Source organism: Pygocentrus nattereri, chromosome 13 (genome assembly GCF_015220715.1).
Source record: "Pygocentrus nattereri isolate fPygNat1 chromosome 13, fPygNat1.pri, whole genome shotgun sequence".
Classification (NCBI taxonomy): domain Eukaryota; kingdom Metazoa; phylum Chordata; class Actinopteri; order Characiformes; family Serrasalmidae; genus Pygocentrus; species Pygocentrus nattereri.
In genome coordinates this window covers 3,309,349-3,328,954 of record NC_051223.1, presented here as the reverse complement: position 1 = coordinate 3,328,954, position 19,606 = coordinate 3,309,349, and the positions used below count along the sequence as shown (strand labels likewise).

At 40.4% G+C, this 19,606-nt stretch overlaps 1 protein-coding gene across 1 annotated transcript in view; it reads right to left on the bottom strand.

The window, feature by feature from the left end:
• kcnh4b (potassium voltage-gated channel, subfamily H (eag-related), member 4b) overlaps positions 1–19,606 on the bottom strand; it is a 103,913-nt gene that overhangs the window by 62,835 nt on the left and 21,472 nt on the right. The window contains exon 2 of the mRNA XM_017704502.2: positions 1,020–1,253. Coding sequence (XP_017559991.1) covers positions 1,020–1,253 — 234 coding nt within the window. The remainder of the gene's footprint in view (positions 1–1,019; positions 1,254–19,606) is intronic.

The window sequence follows — 19,606 nt, the reverse complement described above, 5'->3', positions numbered from 1 at the left end:
TCCTTGTATATAGCCGCCAGTGTGACCTCTAAAAGTAATGGAAGCCCTTTAACACTTTAAAAGGCCAAGACCTGCTAAAGGGCCCATGCTTCCATTCCACACTCCAACTAGAGAATAACTGAACCATTGTGCACAGGCAGTTACTTAGTATCCCACTTATTATTATCATCCATACTGCTAAGCCTGTCTCCTCATGATTGCTCTTTCCAAGAATAGTTGAAGGATCCCCTGTAAGATGTCAAGAGCTGAGCAAGCGCCACTTCTATTTAGCCCGGCATGGCAAGTTGTTCCATTCTGAGAAAACCTAGATTGTTTTGTAGCTTCCTTGCTACAAGAACCTGCCTTGGCATGTACAATTTACATGGTGCTAATAAGCATGGTGCAAGATTCCTTTACTTCTTAGCTCCATCAGCCTCGTAGCAGTTCTAAATTAAAGGAACAAGCTTGAGATAGTTTGAGCATTACGTACTTAACATTTGTGAATAATTGCTTTGTTTAGCTATACAGTTTGTTGAAAAAAAAAACAGCACCATCCAAGCTAAGTTGGTTTATGTGGGTCTGGTGCTCGTCTGGTGCTGGTTTTGCTGGTCACCCAGCATGGTGGTCTAAAGCCAAGCAAAGCCCTGTCAATCTAAAGGTTTTGAAATGTTAAGCAATTTGAAGATGTTTACTGCTATGGCTTATAAACAGCTGCTGTTGTTTTCAGGGTTGAAAAGGCAAATCGGTCAGATTACAGTGATTTCAGGGCAAGTTCTGCTGCTGTCAACACTGGTGTTCACTTGATCCCTCTCCACTCCAAATGCTCATCTGACACACTTTCCTTGAGTTATAAAAGTAATAGACGACCCTTATGATGGCGCCAGGGATTCACCTGTGGGGGAATGACGAGGCTTAGTGGATGAGGCCTGGTTAAACCTGGCATTGAAACATAATGGCTGATCCTCTGCATTTTGGGTGAGGGGGTGGAGCTCTGTACACTTTTATTTTAAGGTTAGTACATGATTTGAAGTCATTCTTACCATTTTTCTTGTAGAACTGGACCTCAGCCTGGTACTCCTCTTTGCTCTCCAATGCCTTCTCCATGCCCTGAGCGACGTGTTCGTTGGTCCCAGGGCCGTACAAGAAGCGGCAGCTGCAGTTCTTCTGCATCACCTCCGTCCTCACAAAGCCCGTCAACTCGCAGAACCCATCCGAGCAGTACACGATGGGGTAACCACGGTGACCCTGAGCGTTACCCAGGAGGAAGTTGCTGTCTGCAGGTGGAAAGGGAGACAAGCACTACTGTAATTACTGTTATGCACAAGTGGAGGCTGAATTTTGCGCAGGGGAGGTCTGAAAAGTACTGTAAAGTACTTAATGTACACATATGACCACATACATCGTCTACCCTATGTTTTATTATGTAATAACTGAAATTCTTTCTCAAACATGAGTTTAGCAGTATGCCACAAGCAAGCATGGATAACACTACATACAAACAGTGCAAATTGCACTAACGTTAGCCTGTTTGGCTGAATGGCTGGCTCAGGGGTGTTTTAGTCACATTTCAAATGAAAACACAGCAGAGCCTTGATCACACCCTGCTGTATAGTCCCTTCCATTGTGTTCCACTTTGTTTTCGAGGCAGTGGACAAAAAGGAATGGTTGATCTTTTGGACGTAGCTTTAACCTAACATGGACACCTGAGCGATTGCTGTCTTTGTTTTCCCTCATACCACCTGAGGAGTCGCCTGCCTCATCCAGTTGCATCAGACGAGGCCTTTTGCTTGAACAAGCAGTGACTGAGGTCAGAGGCTCAGGCATGTGAGATACATATAAGACAAATGACAACAAAAACAGCAAATATGTACAGATCCTGTCAACATTCTGATTCTGTAAGCTCCATGTTTCTCTAGGAAGGAGCATTTTGCATCAAACCACTCCGAATGACTTTGTTTACATCTTGATTAATAAATTATCATTAAGTACGCAGAAATTGAGCTTGGTTTGAGCGGTGTGACAAGGACACGAGAGGCAATTCTAGCCATTAAAATCAAATGTTTATGATTTTGATAAATGGGTCATCATCATGTAAACTTATCTTAATGATCTAAATAATAAGCTTTTGAGATGGAAACATTTGACCTTAAATCAAGGTTTAGCAAGCTGGTGAGTATTCTTGTGTTCTTTGAGTTCTTTCATCTGAGTCCGATATTCTGATTCATTTGGTGTTTTGGGGCGAAAGAACGGCGTCAACAGCTCCACTGATTAGGATACATAGTAAATTAATTTTATTAAATTATCATGTATGTTTATTCACAGTGTATTCAATAATGCATCAATAGTAATATTCAATAATGTTTTAGGTGATTTAATTTCAGTGGACCTATAAAGTGGCCAGTAAATGCACTGATTTCTTAGAAAGTCTGTAGATTTTTATGTCCTTCGTTTCAGAACCTTGGATAGCATCCACAGGGTGCTATGGGACATGATGCAATTAGTGGGAAACAAAAAGTTATAAATCGCAATATATAACAATATGTCAAAAACACGCTATAGCTGAGCAGAACTGTTTGAATGATTTGCACAGAAAGAATGAATTATTTGCAAATGACTCATCGATATTAGCCGCTCCAGCTTTTTCTTCTGAAACTCAAACATTAACATTCTCCACCTGCCTCCAATTTCAGAATTAAGCAGTGACCATGTCCATCTAAACTGCCACTCTGTCACAGGTAATTAGCTCCTGTCATTTTGAAATATAAATGATTCCAAATAAACTAGAAGGTGTTTATCAGAGTTGGAGGTTTTGAGTGCAGATTGGTATGCAGAATTAAGCTTTATGGAGGAAAGAGTGTTGTCACCATCGGCTTAGACAATGAAGCTATTACTATTCCAAGTGCTCACACACACACACACACACACACACACACACAAACACACACACACACCCCTCCAGGGAATTCATATTATTTTTCCAGCAGCAGAAGCCGACTCAGCTTGGGGGAAAGTGAGTGTATTTAGAGACGGCCAGAAATCCATACTGACCCCAAATTCATCCAACTACATGCTGACAAAAAAAGAAAAACAAGTGACAGCATCAGACACATTTCACATCGTAAATATAGCCCTCTTAGCACTCAGTAAGTCAGAAAATGCTTCTTCTTACATTTTGTTTGCATTGAAACAAGCAGTGTGTGTATGTGATCAATCTGCATCACATACAGTATCTCACAAAAGTGAGTACACCCCTCACATTTCTGCAAATATTTTATTTTATCTTTTCATGGGACGACACTATAGAAATGAAGCTTGGATATAACTTCAAGCAGTCAGTGTGCAGCTTGTATAGCAGTGCAGATTTACTGTCCCCTGAAAAGAACTCAACACACAATATTTTGTGTGACCACCATTATTACCTAGCACTGCCTGAACCCTCAAGCTGCACAGCTTCCTACTGGAATCCTCTTCCATTCCTCCATGATGAAGTTTCAGGGTGGTAGCAGTCTTCTTATAGCCTAGGCGTCTTTGTTGAGAGCAACAATTCTATTTCTCACATCCTCAGAGAGTTCTTTGGCATTACATTTTCATTTACGGCATTTGGCTGATGCTCTTATCCAGAGCGACTTACAACTTGATCATTTTACACAGGGGGGGGGCCAAGGTGGTGTTAGGAGTCTTGCCCAAGGACCCTTATTGGTATAGTGTAGGGTGTTTACCCAGGTGGGGATTGAACCCCAGTCTACAGTGTAGAAGGCAGAGGTGTTAACCACTACACTAACCAACCACATGGCATGACGTGCCAGTATGAGCAAATTGTACCCAAAACACAAAATTTAACAGCCCTGCTCCCCATTCACACCTGGAACCTTGTAACTCGGCAACTCACACGACACCAGCGAGAGACAACGACACAATTCGGCACAATTTGGATGTGTTCACTGTGAGGTGGACTCACTTGTGTTGCCAGCTATTTAGACATTAATGGCTGTGTGTTGAATTATTTTCAGAGGACAGTAAATCTGCTCTGCTATACAAGCTGCACACTGACCACTTTAAGTTATATCTAAGTTTCATTTCTATAGTGTTGTCCCATGAAAAGATATAATACAATATTTGCAGACATGTGAGGGATGTACTCACTTTTATGAGATACTGTATGTGTGTTTGTGGAAGAGGTTAATCATTATTTGAAGATTTTCTGTATGCAGTCTTATTTTTGTAAAAAAGTAAAACAATGTTTTTGACAGTCATCAAAATACAGACGTGAACCCATCAGATGTTTAGCAGGCTGCATATTCTCCACTAAAGCGAGCTATTGACACTTAAGTAGCTTGCACACATTATTGAAAGGGAGGACACTGGCATGAATAAATATACTCAGATATCATAGAACCAAGAACCATTAACTAGAAGTGCATAGACATTTTCTTTCCAGGAAAATGTTTATTACAGAAACTTCAGAGAGGGGGACAGAACTGAACCACAAGGGCAAAATAAGGGGATAGTCACCAAAAAACCACAGCACAAATAGTAGACACTACCAACCACTAGTTGCGCTATAAAAGAGCTCAAGAAAACACAGCCATGTTGTAACATATATTACACCTAATAAGCTCAACCCCATTTCCAAAAAAAGTTGGGATGCTGTGCAGAATGTACATAAAAGCAGAATACAATTATATGCAATTCATGTGAACCATATTATTAGGAAAATATGGAAAATACTACAAAGACAACATATCAAATGTTGAAACTGAGAAATGTAATTGTTTTTTGAAAAATAAATGCCCGTTTTGAATTTGATGCCAAAACATGCTCCAAAAAAGTTGTGACGGGGGCATGTTTACCACTGTGTTTCAAGCCAATTTAGCACCCACACTCTTTTAGTATGGAGCCATGTTATTGTAATACATGAAGAATGTATTGCATATGTTGCATATGTTGTATAGCAATGTATAGCATATGTTGCTAAAACATGTATATATCATTCAGCATTAATGGTTCCTTCTCAGATGTACACAACGCCCATGCCTTGTGCACTAATGCTCCCCTATACCATTGTCAGCTCTGACGCTGTCAGTCTGCCTGCCTTGGACTCTGTTACCTCCATGGACTCCAATTCCCAGCATGCTCTACCTATGGACTACAGTGACTCTGCTGAGCATGTGACACTCCGGCGCTCCGGCTCGCCTTGTTTCTAATCAGTGAGATTGTCTACACCTGTGAACCTGTGTATTTAAGCCCTGTTGTTTCCTGTGTTTGGTGCTGAGTATTATCTAGCCTCTAGCTCTGTTACGACGCGTTTTCCTTGTTCTTTCCCTTTGTTATTTCTGTCCTTCGCCTGTACTTCGTTTTCTCCTTTTTTGCCTTGCCCATTGATTGCCTTTCTGTTGCCATTTTGTTTGTACTTGTCTCTACCCTTTAGCCTAGCCCCTTTACCTGGTTTTTGCTCTCCCGTGTACCGACCTTTCTTCAGTCCGACCACCCTCTGTTGTTGTTGTTGTTGTTGTTGTTGTTGTCCCTGCCGGTCCCTTACGATTATCTTGTATTGCCCTATTAACTTAAACCTTGTAATATCCATCAGCGTGTGTCTCTCCTGTTACGGGCAGTCGTGACAACCATCATGAATACTGGCTTTTCCACTGTGCACTAATAAGTTGAGAGGTCTATAGCCAAGAGGACACAGTGTCCATAAGCTCCAAAAAGAATTTCAAATGTTGATTTGTCAGACCACAGGACACTTCCCCACTTCCCCTCAGTCCATTTTAAATGAGCTCAGGCCCAGAGAAGGTGGCAGCATTTCTGGATCCTGTTCATATCTGGTTTCTTCTTTGCATTTTAGAGTTTTAACTTGCATTTGTGGATGCAGTGATGAACTGTGTTCACAGACAGTGATTTTCAGAAGTGTTTCACCCCATGCAGTGATTTCCACTGCAGAATCATGTCTGTTCTTAATGCAGTGCCACCTGAGGGCCATCATGGCCAGCAAACACTGTTTTTGTCCCTTGCATACAGAGATTTCTCCAGATTCTCTGAATTTTGTAATGTTATTATATACTGTAGATGATGAAAAGCAAATGTTCTTTGCTATTTTATGCTGAGAAATGTTATTGTTGAATTGTTGCACTATTTGCCCACGCAGTCTTTCTTACCCTCCCTCTTGTCTTTTATGTCATTGTTCATGCAGGAGTGTGGAGTAAAACAACTTAGCTGTTGCCTTGACTATCCATTCCATTCAGTCATCAATCAGCCAATCGGTGTCATTTATTTCTAATGTGATAAGTGATGTAACATTTACTACTCATGTCTCATGGTGTAAATTTAGGTGGGGCATACTTCTAGGGGTACATGTGCCCCTGTGCTACTTATAGTGAAATTCATAGAGCTAATGCTTATGCACCTTTTTACGTCCAATAAGGCATGAAACCACACCAGCAGGATCTCACATATGTGTTTACAGTCACAGATTACAAAGCAAAAAGAACAGTCTTATGAGATCAAACATGATCTGGGAATGCAATATGGGATCAAACATGTTGCTGGGAATGCAATAAGTTTACATTCCTAGCAACGTTTAGAACGGTTGTCATTCTCATTCTCATTATGGGATCACATCTGGACAGGACTAGATGCTGCTTTGCTCAATGTTATTTAATGTATGATGCTTATGTAATCAGTTAATCCCAAAAAACAGGCTAAAGATACCAAACACAGTAGTGGTCACACAGTAGTCTTGATTTCCAGAAACTGACCACTGATGATGGGCTAGAGGATGACTAACACAAATTGTGCATCAGTTTCTAACTGTAAATGCTTTAGGAAGGTGGAGCTACAAAGGAGGTGATTCTAAGAAAGTGCCAGTAAAGGCATTGTGTGATGCAGCCCTGCATATCACCAACTTGGAGAACATCCACAGGCTTTTTGAACTGGTCTCTGTTATACTTAGGGTGATGCCACAAGGTAGGGGTTACAATAAAATGGACAGTGGGTGTGTAAACAGCATTAACCCATTAAATAGCCAGGGCCCACTAGCAGGCGTAGTTATTACACACTTCTGTAACCTAAGAATTGCTCAGAGTCCCAACCAAAGTCCCTGTGGTTACTGAAAAATAAGCAGTAACACTTTATTTGAAGGCTACCTACATAAGGACTTCATGACGCATTCATAAGCACTGAATAATGTGTTTATGAAGCACTACTTGAACATTTATTAAGTGCTTATGTCGGTTCTCGCAACCTGACGTTGAAGATGTTTTATGAAATAAATGACATTGTACTGACATAATAAGAATAAACGGTGAACATATTTACAGCACTAAACATATTTAAAACACTACACATAACTATTTATGTCAGCATTCTTAAGACGACATTGTACTGATATCAGGTTAAATATGCCTGGAAACCACCCCCTCTTCGCTCCATGGCGTGGATAAGGTGATTGATGCAATTATGTATAGGGTTTAAATATGTTTAGTGCTGTAAATATGTTCAACGTTTATTCTTATTATGTCAGTACAATATTTACCAATATTTTACACAAAATAATCATTTAGTACTTTGGAGTTTGTACCACTCTTACACTCATAAACAGAGACTGTAAAATACTGAGTTATCAAATCCTGCGCAAACATGTAGAGGCACCGGTAAGCCCAAACTGGGAAAAACAACCCTCAGAAGTCAGATTTTTTGATCCTGTATGAATGATGAATAATGAAAAACACTCAGTCACTCACAGCTTTCAGTCTTTCCAAACACACACACACACACACACACACACACACAGACAGAAGCAGATATGGGTGTATTACAGAGAAGCCAGATGGACGTTTAAGTCTCAGTGGGAACTCTTCCGCCACCATGGAGAGCCACAAAGACTCAGTGGAAAATTACACACAGACACACACACAAACATGAACATAGGCATTCAAGGACACACACACACACACACACACACACACACACACACACACACACACACAAACACAGACAATACCAAATACACTCAAGAAAACACACACACAATGAACAAATGGCATATTATGACTTTAAGAGTCACTCATTTTTAAAGACTCACACACACACACATACACACACACACACACACACATACTCGCCTGTGTGTATGTGTGTGTGTGTGTGTGTGTGTGTGTATATATATACATATGTACCATTTTACTGTTAGTTTCAACTCCAATCTCACAGTAAAGGACTATTTAAAAACAATATTATTATACTTAATGTATAAGTATTACATCTTAGATAAGAATTTTGTTCTGATATACGCAGACCCAAATCATCATTTATAAGGTACTTGTTATCCCAAACTCCTCATTTTGCTAATGATCAAAACACAAAATTGCTAAAGATAAACACATTTTCTGCAATTAAGTAAAATGGTTAGTGTTTTAAGAAAAAATATTATATTAAACCTGTGTTTGCGAGTCATGTACTAGCTAGCGTATTTGAGTTCTGCATAAATTAGCTAAAATTGTCAATCCTGAAACAGTTAGTTATGACTGTTTTAGAACTGACAAAATGAAATATATGAATTATTTAATTGTTTTAATAAAATAAACGTACATATATTTGTCTGCTAATTTTAGGGCACAATTTCTATTTATTTGCTGAATAGAAAAATGTGTGTATATAATGTAAAATGTTTTCACAGGCTACATTTAATGTTTTCTATTTTCTTAATATGTTGAAGCAGCAAATATACAGGAATTGTGCATGAAAGTGGGTTTAACTCAGAAAATCAACATGTCATTTAACCAGGAGCACCCAAACCTTTGCTTATGTACAAAAATCAGACATGCTAAAGCACAAACACAAAGATATACCCTTCAACACGCACAGACACAAACATAGACGCACCCAAGTAAACAGAAGAACTTACACACCAATATAAACACAGCACATTAAACACACTCATAGGCCCAATGCTATTTTATCCCTCGCCCCTACCACTCAGCCCTACCTCTCCATTCTGTACATTCATGTCTAGGGGTCCTGATTTTTGTTGAGATAGAGGGGTAGGGCAGTGTTAGGGCTTCATGACCCTCCAAACGGAGCGTTATGAAAAAAAGAAAAACCAGCAAGATGGCTCTGTGGGCAACCAAAGAAACCCACAAATGTGGGAATATTCTCCATTAAAACATTATGATAACCACTGTATTATCTTAGTTTAGTGCTGTTTCAATATATTATGGTCCTTTTCTTAATAAAAAATCTAACTAGATGTATGCTAAGTATGCTAGCTAGCTAAATTTCTCATTCCACCTTCAATGGTGCAGCAGTTCCAGTGCCTGAGGTGCCAGAATGTAACTGCCTCACCATGTAAGGTGGTATGAGAAAATGCAAACAAGAAGCTGGGAAAAGCTGGCATCAGCTTTATATCACTAAGGAATTAGGGGTGGGTGATAATAAATAACCCCCCCCCTCTTTAAAGGGATATAATTCCCTAAATGTAACTAAAGCCCAGCAGTGAGTTTCTGAACTTTACCCTCTGCTGTCACTGCAGACCGGCAGGGTCGCCTACAGAGCAGCACTATTAGCTGTTAATGTGGTGATGCTCTTTTTATTCGAGGGCCCCATTTCTTAGAGTAAGATTTCTACCACTACCCCTTGTAACTCAGTTCCAAGGGGCAAGGTGACACTCAAAAAGAAAATGTAGGGGTAAAAACAAGAAATGTGATTGGGCCATACCCACCCACACAGTGTAATAGCCTGTCTGCTGAAGAGTAGCCATCCTGCGGGGTCTGAGAGTGTATGAGTGAAGTGTGTGAAATGAGCAGTGGCAAATGGCCACTGAAGTGTATCTTTAGGTAAAAGCCTGCAGTGCTGCTGCGATGTCTTTGCAAATTAGACGACTTACAATAATTAAGTAGTTATTAATAATTAAATTACAATAATTACAAATTACAAAAAACTTGTCAGGTTCAACACAGCTTCAAATAACAAACTTTTCTTTACAGATAAACCTTCAGTCAACCAAACACTACATGCAGTAAACGTAAAGAACTGAGTAAATGAAAAGGACAGAGGCAAAACAGCCGACAAGTAGTTGCTGCTTCGGAAGTTTGTATAGCATGTGTGCTAGCTATCAAGCGCAATAGCTAATCTAGCTGAGACTAGGCTTTAAAAGAATGAGATCCATAACTTACTAAAACTTCAGTTAAATTTGATAAGATAAGATAAGATAAGATAAGATAAGATAAGATAAGATAAGGCTTTATTGTCATTCACATCACATGTGGTACATGAGGTGGAACGAAACATTGTACTCACAGTCCAGTCAACTCCCAAGTAACATAAACAATAATAGAAGGTGCAAATAAAGGGGTGGACAAATAACAGCAGCATGGACCGCAGCAGTATGAGTACGAGGTAGGAGGTGTACATCTAAATGCTGGTAATGTATAAAGTGACATGTGTGGATGATATAGTGGAGGCACTGATTCAGTAAAGCAGCAATAAATACATGGAAGTGCCATTGCAGTGATTGTCTAATTGGAATTTAAGAGTCTTACAGCTTCAAGGAAGAAGCTGTTCCTCAGTCTGGTTGTTTTGCACTTTATGCTCCGCAGCCTCCTACCTGAGGGGAGCGGAACAAAAAGTGTGTGTGCTGGATGGGTGGGGTCCTTCATGATGCCAGTGGCCCTTTTCCTGCATCTGGAGGTGTAAATTAGCTGCCAACTTTAGGTGTAATAGCTATTGTGCTACCTTGCATACACAGTTCAAGAAGATTTATTAAATTCTAGAAGGATTGTATTCTAGGAGAACTACAGAGCCCCTCAAAGAGAACCACACAGTTCCTAAACCACACGGTTTCAAAAAGAAATTCACAATTCCTAAAGGAGAACTACAACCCATGGCAAAAATTACGGAATCACCACTCTTTGAGGAAAATCTTTTAATTGTTTAATTTTGTAGAAAAAGTTCAACACTGAGACGTGCCACAAAAACTTTTTTTTTTTTTAATTCCAACCTTCAGGCATTAAGAAAACAATAAAAAAAGAAATAAATATAATTATTGTAGTCAGTCACAATTGTGTTTGTAGATCAAGTAGAGGAAAAAAATATGGAATCACTAAATTCTGAGGAAAATATTACGGAATCGCTCTGTAATTTGCAGTTGTAAAACAAACACCTGCATCAGATTAAATCTGCTTTTAGTCTTCAGTTAAAAAAGAGTGCTCACACCTTGGAGAGCTGTGGCACAACGTGGATTGACATGCATCATGGCTCCAACACGAGAAATGTCAGTAGAAACAAAGGAGAGAATTAGAAAACTTCTTCAAGAAGGTAAATCATCACGGAATGTTGCAAAAGTCCGCTGTTCCCAGTCAGCTGTGTCTAAAATCTGGACCAAGTACAAACAAGATGGGAAGGTTGTACAAGGGAAGCATACAGGTAGACCAAGGAAAACATCAACGCGTCAAGATAGAAAACTTAAAGCAAGAGGTCTTAAAAACTGTCACGGTTGGCTCCTCCCAGTCCTGTCCATGTGCTCGTGTTTTGGTTTTGTAACTCCGCCCCTGATTGTATTCACCTGTCCCTCATTGTTACGTGTATTTAAGCCCTGTGTTTGCCCTTTGCGTTTGCCAGTCTTTGTACCTTTGTATCGTGTCTTTGTACCTGGTCTTCGTTTGTGTTGATTCTTGAGATGTCTTACCCTAAGTCTGTACGTGTCGGCTCACTGACCCTGGAATGTTCTGACTACGACCCTGGATTTGCCCCTAATAAATCTCGCTTATCTCAGCGTGTGCGTCCGCCTCCTCGCTCCTCGTTACAAAAACAGAAAATGCACAATAAAACAAATGAGAAACAAGTGGGCGGAAACGGGAGTCAGTGTCTGTGACCAAACTGTAAGAAATGGCCTAAAAGAAACGGGATTTACATCCAGAAAAGCCAAACGAAAGCCCTCATTAACACGTAAATAGAAAAGAAGGAGGTTACAGTGGGATGAAGTAAAGCAGTCATGGACTGTGGATGACTGGATGAAAGTAATCTTCAGTGATGAATTGCGAACCTGCATTGGGCGAGGTGATGAGGCTGGAGATTTAGTTTGGTGCCGGTCCAATTAAATTTATATAGATGACTGCCTGAAGAAAACGTTGCCACAGTTACCACAGTCATTGATGATCTGGGGCTGCATGTCAGGTAAAGGCACAGGGGAGACAAGAGTCATTACATCTTCAATAAATGCCAAAGTCTACATTGAACTTTTGGACACTTTTCTTATTCCATCAGCTGAAAGGATGTTTGGTGATGATGACTTCATTTTTCAAGATGATAATGCATGTTGCCATAGGGCAAAGGACATGAAAACTTTCCTTCAAGAAAGACATATAATGTCAATGGCTTGGCCTGCAAATAGTCCTCTCAATCTCAATCCAGTTGAAAAATAGTGCTTCTGCATTTTATGTGAATGGATAGAAGTAACAGCTCTAAACTGTCCATGTTTTATACAGGTACAAGTGTGGACAGATGCACTGCCTAATAGAATGCAACTTCTGTGTTGTGTAGGTTGCTATTCAGGAGCACCTGCTTGCTAAGTAAGAGGATACTCCCAAAGCATTTGAAGAATGGTCCATGCTTAATTTGAGTGTCCAAGGTGGTGTAAATTAGATATTTAGTTAGGGGAATGGATACCCACTGACAAAGGACTTCTGCTTGTGGGAAGAGCCGGTCAAGAATGCAGTCACGGCTTAACACCATTGCTTTACACCAAAAGACATAGTTTCTTGTTGTCCAATTATTGTTAAGTTGGCCCTCATCCCCTCCTTAATCTTCTTAATGTTTACAACCCTACCTGGGACAGCCACAGTCTGAGAGGATTATCCAAAGAAGAAGGGCCCAAGGGCTTTGATAAGATCATGAACAGATCCCAGCACTTTTATGCAGTTGCAGGGAAGATCACATTCACAGTACTTCTATTTCCTTCCCAAAGATACACTGGAGTTCTGGGAGAACATCCTAAGTGATGTTGTCAATGAGTCTGCATCTTTAGTAGGACTTAAGTGTCGACAAGGAGCTGTCAACAAGAAGATTGAGACAGAGCAACAGGGAGTAATCTTTCCTGAGAGACATAGAGGGTGGGCTACGCCACTCATTTGTGTTCCAAAACATGTTGAGTCTCTTCACATTTGCAGGAATTACAGAGTGATAATGAATCCCTGGCTAGATGTTGACCAGTACCCCCTACCTGAAATGCAGGATTTGTTTTCTTTGCTGGGAAACAATTTAGTAAATGGCTCAAGCACATATGCCGTTGCAATTTAATGAGCCAACCAAACCATTTCTCACATTTAACATGCAACAAGGCCTGTTTTTGTTCAACAGGCTGTTATATAGTGTTACTAGGTCTGTAAGATCTGAAGATCTTTTGTTCTATTGTTGGGATAACACCTGTTCAATTGGTGATGATGCCATAGTCTTGCTTTTTCTAGTGGTGGAAAAAGTGAACCAGCAACAGGAAGACTGCAGTTACAAATCCCAGGACCGACTGGGGGACTGACTGACCTGGTTGTGCTTTTTTTCTTCTTCTTTGTACTCTAAATTTGCCACCTTTGACACATGCTCTTGTCACTAATTACATGTTTCGTATTTTGCCTGTGAAGTAAGTCAGGGCTGGCCAATCCCAGTCCTGGAGATTTACCACCCTGAGTTTAGCTCCAACCCTAACCCAACACTCCTGATGCAGGTAATCAAGGCCTTCATAGGCATCTGAATATTAAAGCCAGGTGTGGATCTGAACTCTCCAGGGTTGTAGATCTCCAGGACCAGGATTGAGCACCACTGGAGAAAGTAGTAACAGTCCTGGAGATTTACCACCCTGAGTTTAGCTCCAACCCTAACCCAACACTCCTGATGCAGGTAATCAAGGCCTTCATAGGCATCTGACTATTAAAGCCAGGTGTGGATCTGAACTCTCCAGGGTTGTAGATCTCCAGGACCAGGATTGAGCACCACTGGAGAAAGTAGTAATATTTGCACTCCCTCTGATATTGGATAAATTGTTCAGAAACAGATGCTGGCAGAGATGTCTAGGTTGCTTGTACAAAAAAATAATCTTCCTCAAAAACTGCATTTACTAACTAAGACCCTGTTCACATCTAATATTAACATTAGTCTCTGATCATAAGTGGACAGAGAGATGCATAGCCATTTGCACCTAACATTTCCATGTGTCTTGAATGCATCTCCATTCAACACATGTGAAGGGATTTTGTGATAGGATGAAGGGTAAAACCCACATATACTATGCGAGTATCTTGCCACACTTTATTGGACAAAATGTCTTGTAAATATTTGTTTGTGTAAATGTAAGGGATGTTACAAGCATGTAAATCACACAGATCACTAGTGCAACAGAAGACTAGATGGAAAAAGAAACTATGCATCTGATTAAGGTGGTCCTTTGATGCCATCGAGGATACAATGAGATGCTTTAGTATTCCAAATGTATATATGAGGGACACATGTGACCACATATGAGTGACTGGATTTGGAGGTGGCTTGAGTGGTTGGATCTTGGAGACACACTGCACCTCATCTGTAGTCATCGCTGTCCCTTGATGATTGGAACCCCCATCAGATTGAAGATGCAGCAAGGCACTTTAGTGTTCACACTACAAATGTAATGTGATCTTATGTATCCCTGATTGGCTGTGAAAATGGTTTGAGTGATCAGATCTCTCTAGATCACTCAATTGTCCGTTTTTGACTGGATTGATCATTGGATTGAGGATGCATCAAGATGCTTTAGTATTCACCCAAATGTTATGTGGTCAAATGCATCCCCAACCATCTCTGAAGGTGGTTTGAGTGATAGGATCTCTCTGAGATAGAGTGCACCCTGTTCACACTTGTACTGAGTGTTGGGAATCTCCATTTCCTTCTTCCTAGTCAGGACTAACCCAATCACACAAGGATGAAGGCCACCGCATCTTTTCGAACTGCCGCTTGTGCAACGTCACTGGACAGCTTGGAGGAAAGCATCAACCACCAGATCTGTTATATCAGCTAACAGATGCCTGCGCTGACTAGCATCACGTTGAGTGATGAGCGGAGAAGTGGGGGCCATCCTACCCACCCAGAGACAGCGAGGCCAATTGTGTTCTCTAGGATTCCTGGCTACGGATGGCTGTAGCATCACCAGGGATCGAACTCCTGATGATAGGGCCAATGCTTATATGGTTGTGCCACTCAGGACCAGTCATATGCATCTTTGATCACCTCCAAAGGTGGTTTGACTGATTCTAGGATGCATTGTACCCCATTCACACTTGTACCAGTGCCATCCATTTATGATCAGATAACACATTCGACTGGATCAAGAACACATCAAGACACTTTAGCATTCACACTACAAAGGTTATGTTGTCATATGTGTCCATGCATTGCATATGAGTAATTGAATTTTCTGTTGGCTTGAGAGATTGGATCTCTGAGAATCACTGTACTTCATTCATACCTATAGTTCCACTGATGATTGGATCACCCTTTAGAATAGCTTGAGGAGGCATCAAGGTGCTTTCGCATTCACACTACAAGTGTTACGGGTCATATGCATCCTTGATGACCTCCAAAGGTGTTTGAGTGATTGGATCTCTCTGAGGTGCATTGGCCTCTGTTCACAACTGTACTTATTGCTGTACACTTATGATTGGAATATCCACTGGATTGGATTCAGGAGGCATTGAGACACTTTATTATTCACCCTACAAATGTTTCACACTTTTACTTTGTGTTGTCCAATTCTAATCAGAAAACTCATTGCATTGGTTCGAAGACGCATTGAGAGGCTTTATCGTTCACACTACCTCTGAAGGTAGTTTGAGTGATTGGACCTCTCTGAGATGCACTGTATCTGTTCACACCAGTCCACTTATAATCTGATCACCCATCAGATCACATTGAGGCTACATCCAGATGATTTAGTATTCACACTACAAATATTATCTGTCCATATGCCTGACCACCACCGAAAGTGGTTTGAGTGATCGGATCTCTTTGAGAGACACTGTACCTGTTCCACTCTTGTACTTAGTACTCAGATTATCCAGGACTCATGCCAGGTGTACATAGGGCCTATGACTAACAGACAGACCATTCAGTCAACATCTACTCAGAAATAAGAAAGTAGGACTGTAGGCATCAAGTTCAGAGAAACAGCGATACAAGCATTTGCTGTCAAAAAAAAACCCACAAACAAGCATTTTATGACACAATCAGTTGCATAACCAGAATTGCCACTGTCAGCAATTTGTATTCAAACTGCATGTGTAAAAGGCTTCCATTTGACTTTTGCTGTCATAACAAATGTCCTCAACTCCACTACATCCACATGTGCACTCATAGTGCTACCACAACACTGTGCACTTCCCATCCATTGTTTTAGAAACCCTCTCCAGTAGCTCCACCTTGCTAGTGTACAGTTATAGCCCATCAGTTGATGCCTGGTTTGTGTCAGCCTTTACCTAGACCTTCATCAATGGTCAGTTTCTGGCCATAGACCCACTCTTGTCTGGATATTTTTGGGTTGTTGACTATTCAATCTAGCAATAACCCGGACACATATAAAATCCCCAGCACACTGACTACCACATCAATGTCACTCTTGTGCTGAGAATGGTCCAACGCTATTATCTGGCCAACAGCAGTCCTTTTGGGAATTTATGGGCAGTACGTGTTGACCACGTGGCCACTTGGTAAGTCCGGCTGATTGGATTTTCCATTCAGAATGACCACTCGCTATGTAATTTAGTTTGAGGCTGAATTACATTCAGTAGTCTACATCCAGAAAGCAAAATATACATATATGTAAATATATATGTCTGATATTTATATTTTAAAGATATGTATATGATTTGCAGCCCACTGGTAATGTATCCAGTGATAATATACTGTCTATTCCCTATACAGGGACATTCACACAATGGAAAACAGGAGGGGGAAAAGAAAGGAAGTAAGAATGGAAAAGAGACTGTTTATTCTCTCTTTAGTCTAGAGAATAAATCCTCTTATGGATCAAGCGGAGGCCAAGCTGAGGAATAGCTCTTAATTACACATCTGCAGGGCCTTCACTAATCTGCTTGTGTGTGTGTGTATATGTATGACTGGTTATGTACATGTGAAATATGCCATTCTACATGATAAGGAGCTCTCGGAAATGCTGTACAATAAAGTGGCCTGTGAGTAGAAGTATAAGGTAGGGGTTTATAATAACGTGTTGAGTGGAAGTATAGGTGGGGTTACTAATAAAGTGGCCAGTGATTGGAAGTATAAGAGTGGACTTTCTAAGAAAGTGGTCAGTGAGTGGAAGTATACGGGAAGGGTTTCTAATAAAGTAGCCAGTGAATGGAAGTATAAGGGTGGGTTTCTGGTAAAGTGGCCAGTCAGCGGAAGTATCATGGAGGTGTTTCTTATAAAGTGGCCAAGGGAAATATAAGGTAGGTGTTTCTAATAAAGTGGCCAGTGAGTGGAAGTATAATGGGCGGTGTTTCTTATAAAGTGGCCAGTGGAAACACAAGATAAGTGTTTCTAATAAAGTGGCCAGTTAGTGTAAGTAGTTGAAGGTAGAGGTTTCTTACACAACAGTCACTGGCGGTACAATTTGCTCTCCATCCGTTATGTTAAGTCATAATAACGCCAGACTTTTTCTGTCAATTAACTTCCATTCCAACTTGCATAATAAATGGAAACAAGCAAGCACTGAGCTGAAACATAAATTCATGTCAGGGAAATAACAGTGGCAATAACGTACAATAAAAACCAATGAAACCTCACTGTCTCTTCTGATGTCTCACCATAGCGACAGTTCATTATTGTGAAGCGACAGTTCATTATTGTGAACAGTGTGTGAGTGTTCACTCTGGACAGTAACTGGACAGTAACTGGACAAGACTTGCTCTGAAAGGGCCTGGACACTGAGCGAGAGTGTGTGACTGTTATCAGTTGAAAGGAGAAGCAGCGATAGAAAGATGAAGCAGTGAGGATGAGATGGGGTCAGAGAATATAAAGCTTATCTCAGACCCCAGCTGGACGCCTCAGCCACACTGAGCTTGCTCCACAGATTTACTGGATTATTTTTGGGGGGGTTGCAATGATCGATAGCGCGGAGTTCAAATATAGCTCGCTTTCTGTCTGTCCATAAAGGGATAAAAGTAAAAGGATACAATCTCTCTTTCATTTCTCTTGATCTTATCTCTTGAGTTTATGTCTAATAAGGTGTTATGACAAGATAGCTAGGTTGATTTATTACTATATAAGCAATATACATTACATTACATATAATATAAAATTACTTTGTTATGCAATCAATTATGTAAATATTTACATAATGTGATTTATATTGTATCGAAAGGTTCAGCTGCATTTATAATGTTTTTCTGTATGCTTCAATGCCAAAAATGACAAAACATTGCAGAAATATAAAGACTGAACACAACAATAATGTTTCATAAAAAATATCTCCTGTGTATTTAAAGTTCTGAATCAACCATTTCTAAAGGTTTATTTTGTTTCAATGAGCTACGACTAAGAATAATAACTGGAAAACAAAGCTCATGCCAAATTCTAAGTCTCACTAGTGTGTAACAGTCTTGTGTGTTATTTGTGGTCTATTGTGTCTAAAAGTTGTGGGTGTTTTGTGTTGAAGGTTGGTCACTATGAGGGTGAAGCCTGTGGATAGTGGTGACCTCCCCCAAGAGATCAGTGCTTTATATGAGCCTTTTCTGCTGGTGTTTAATAAAAGAGCACTACTTGCAGCAGAATCATGGCCTCCCCTGTGTCTCACTCTATATTGATGCCACAAATGAAAAGCTTTAGCATGCAGTAGTGGGTAAAAGTCAGAAACCACCCTTTCATTTTTTCAGCTTCCAGTCAACACAGTCATTAAGTTCTTAAGGTCTATTGTGTCTGGAGGTGTGGGTGTTTTATGTTGGGGGTTGGTCACTGTGAGGATGAAGCTGTCAGCGCAGAAATACAGTTTAAACATCATGTTTGTTTATTCTGAACATCAGTTCAAAATCTGTAGAGTCAATCCTTCTATTGCATTTTATTGCAATATTACATGTGTCTCACATCTGGAGTTATGAGCCTGTGAAGAGGGACTGAGATACAGGTCAGCTGCCTTTCGCCGTGTAATTGGTGAATTCATGTGTCTGTCTACATTTTGTGTGAAACTGACCAATGGACATTCAGGAAATCACTAAGGACTGACCCATCCTGCCAGAAAGCCATCATTGTTTATTCAGCCGACATTGCAGACACATGTGAAATGGTTTATAAAGATTTTACAGTTGCTGAAGTTGCCACAACAGTTTTGGACATAGTAATGAAGATAAAGCATTTTGTTCTGAAACCTATGTGTCATGGTTGGCTCCTCCCACTACTCCATGTGCTCCTTTGTTTTGATCTTCCATGTGCATTTGTTTTGGTTTTCAAGTCCTGCCCCTTGTTTTGTTACTCCTCCCCCGATTTTCTCCACCTGTTTTCCATCTGTCCCTCGTTATCCCGGTTGTATTTAAGCCCTGTGTTTGTACTTGTTCTTTGCTGGTCTTTGTTGTTTGACTATGTTTGATGTATTGGTCTGTCTTGACTCTGTTTGGACTGT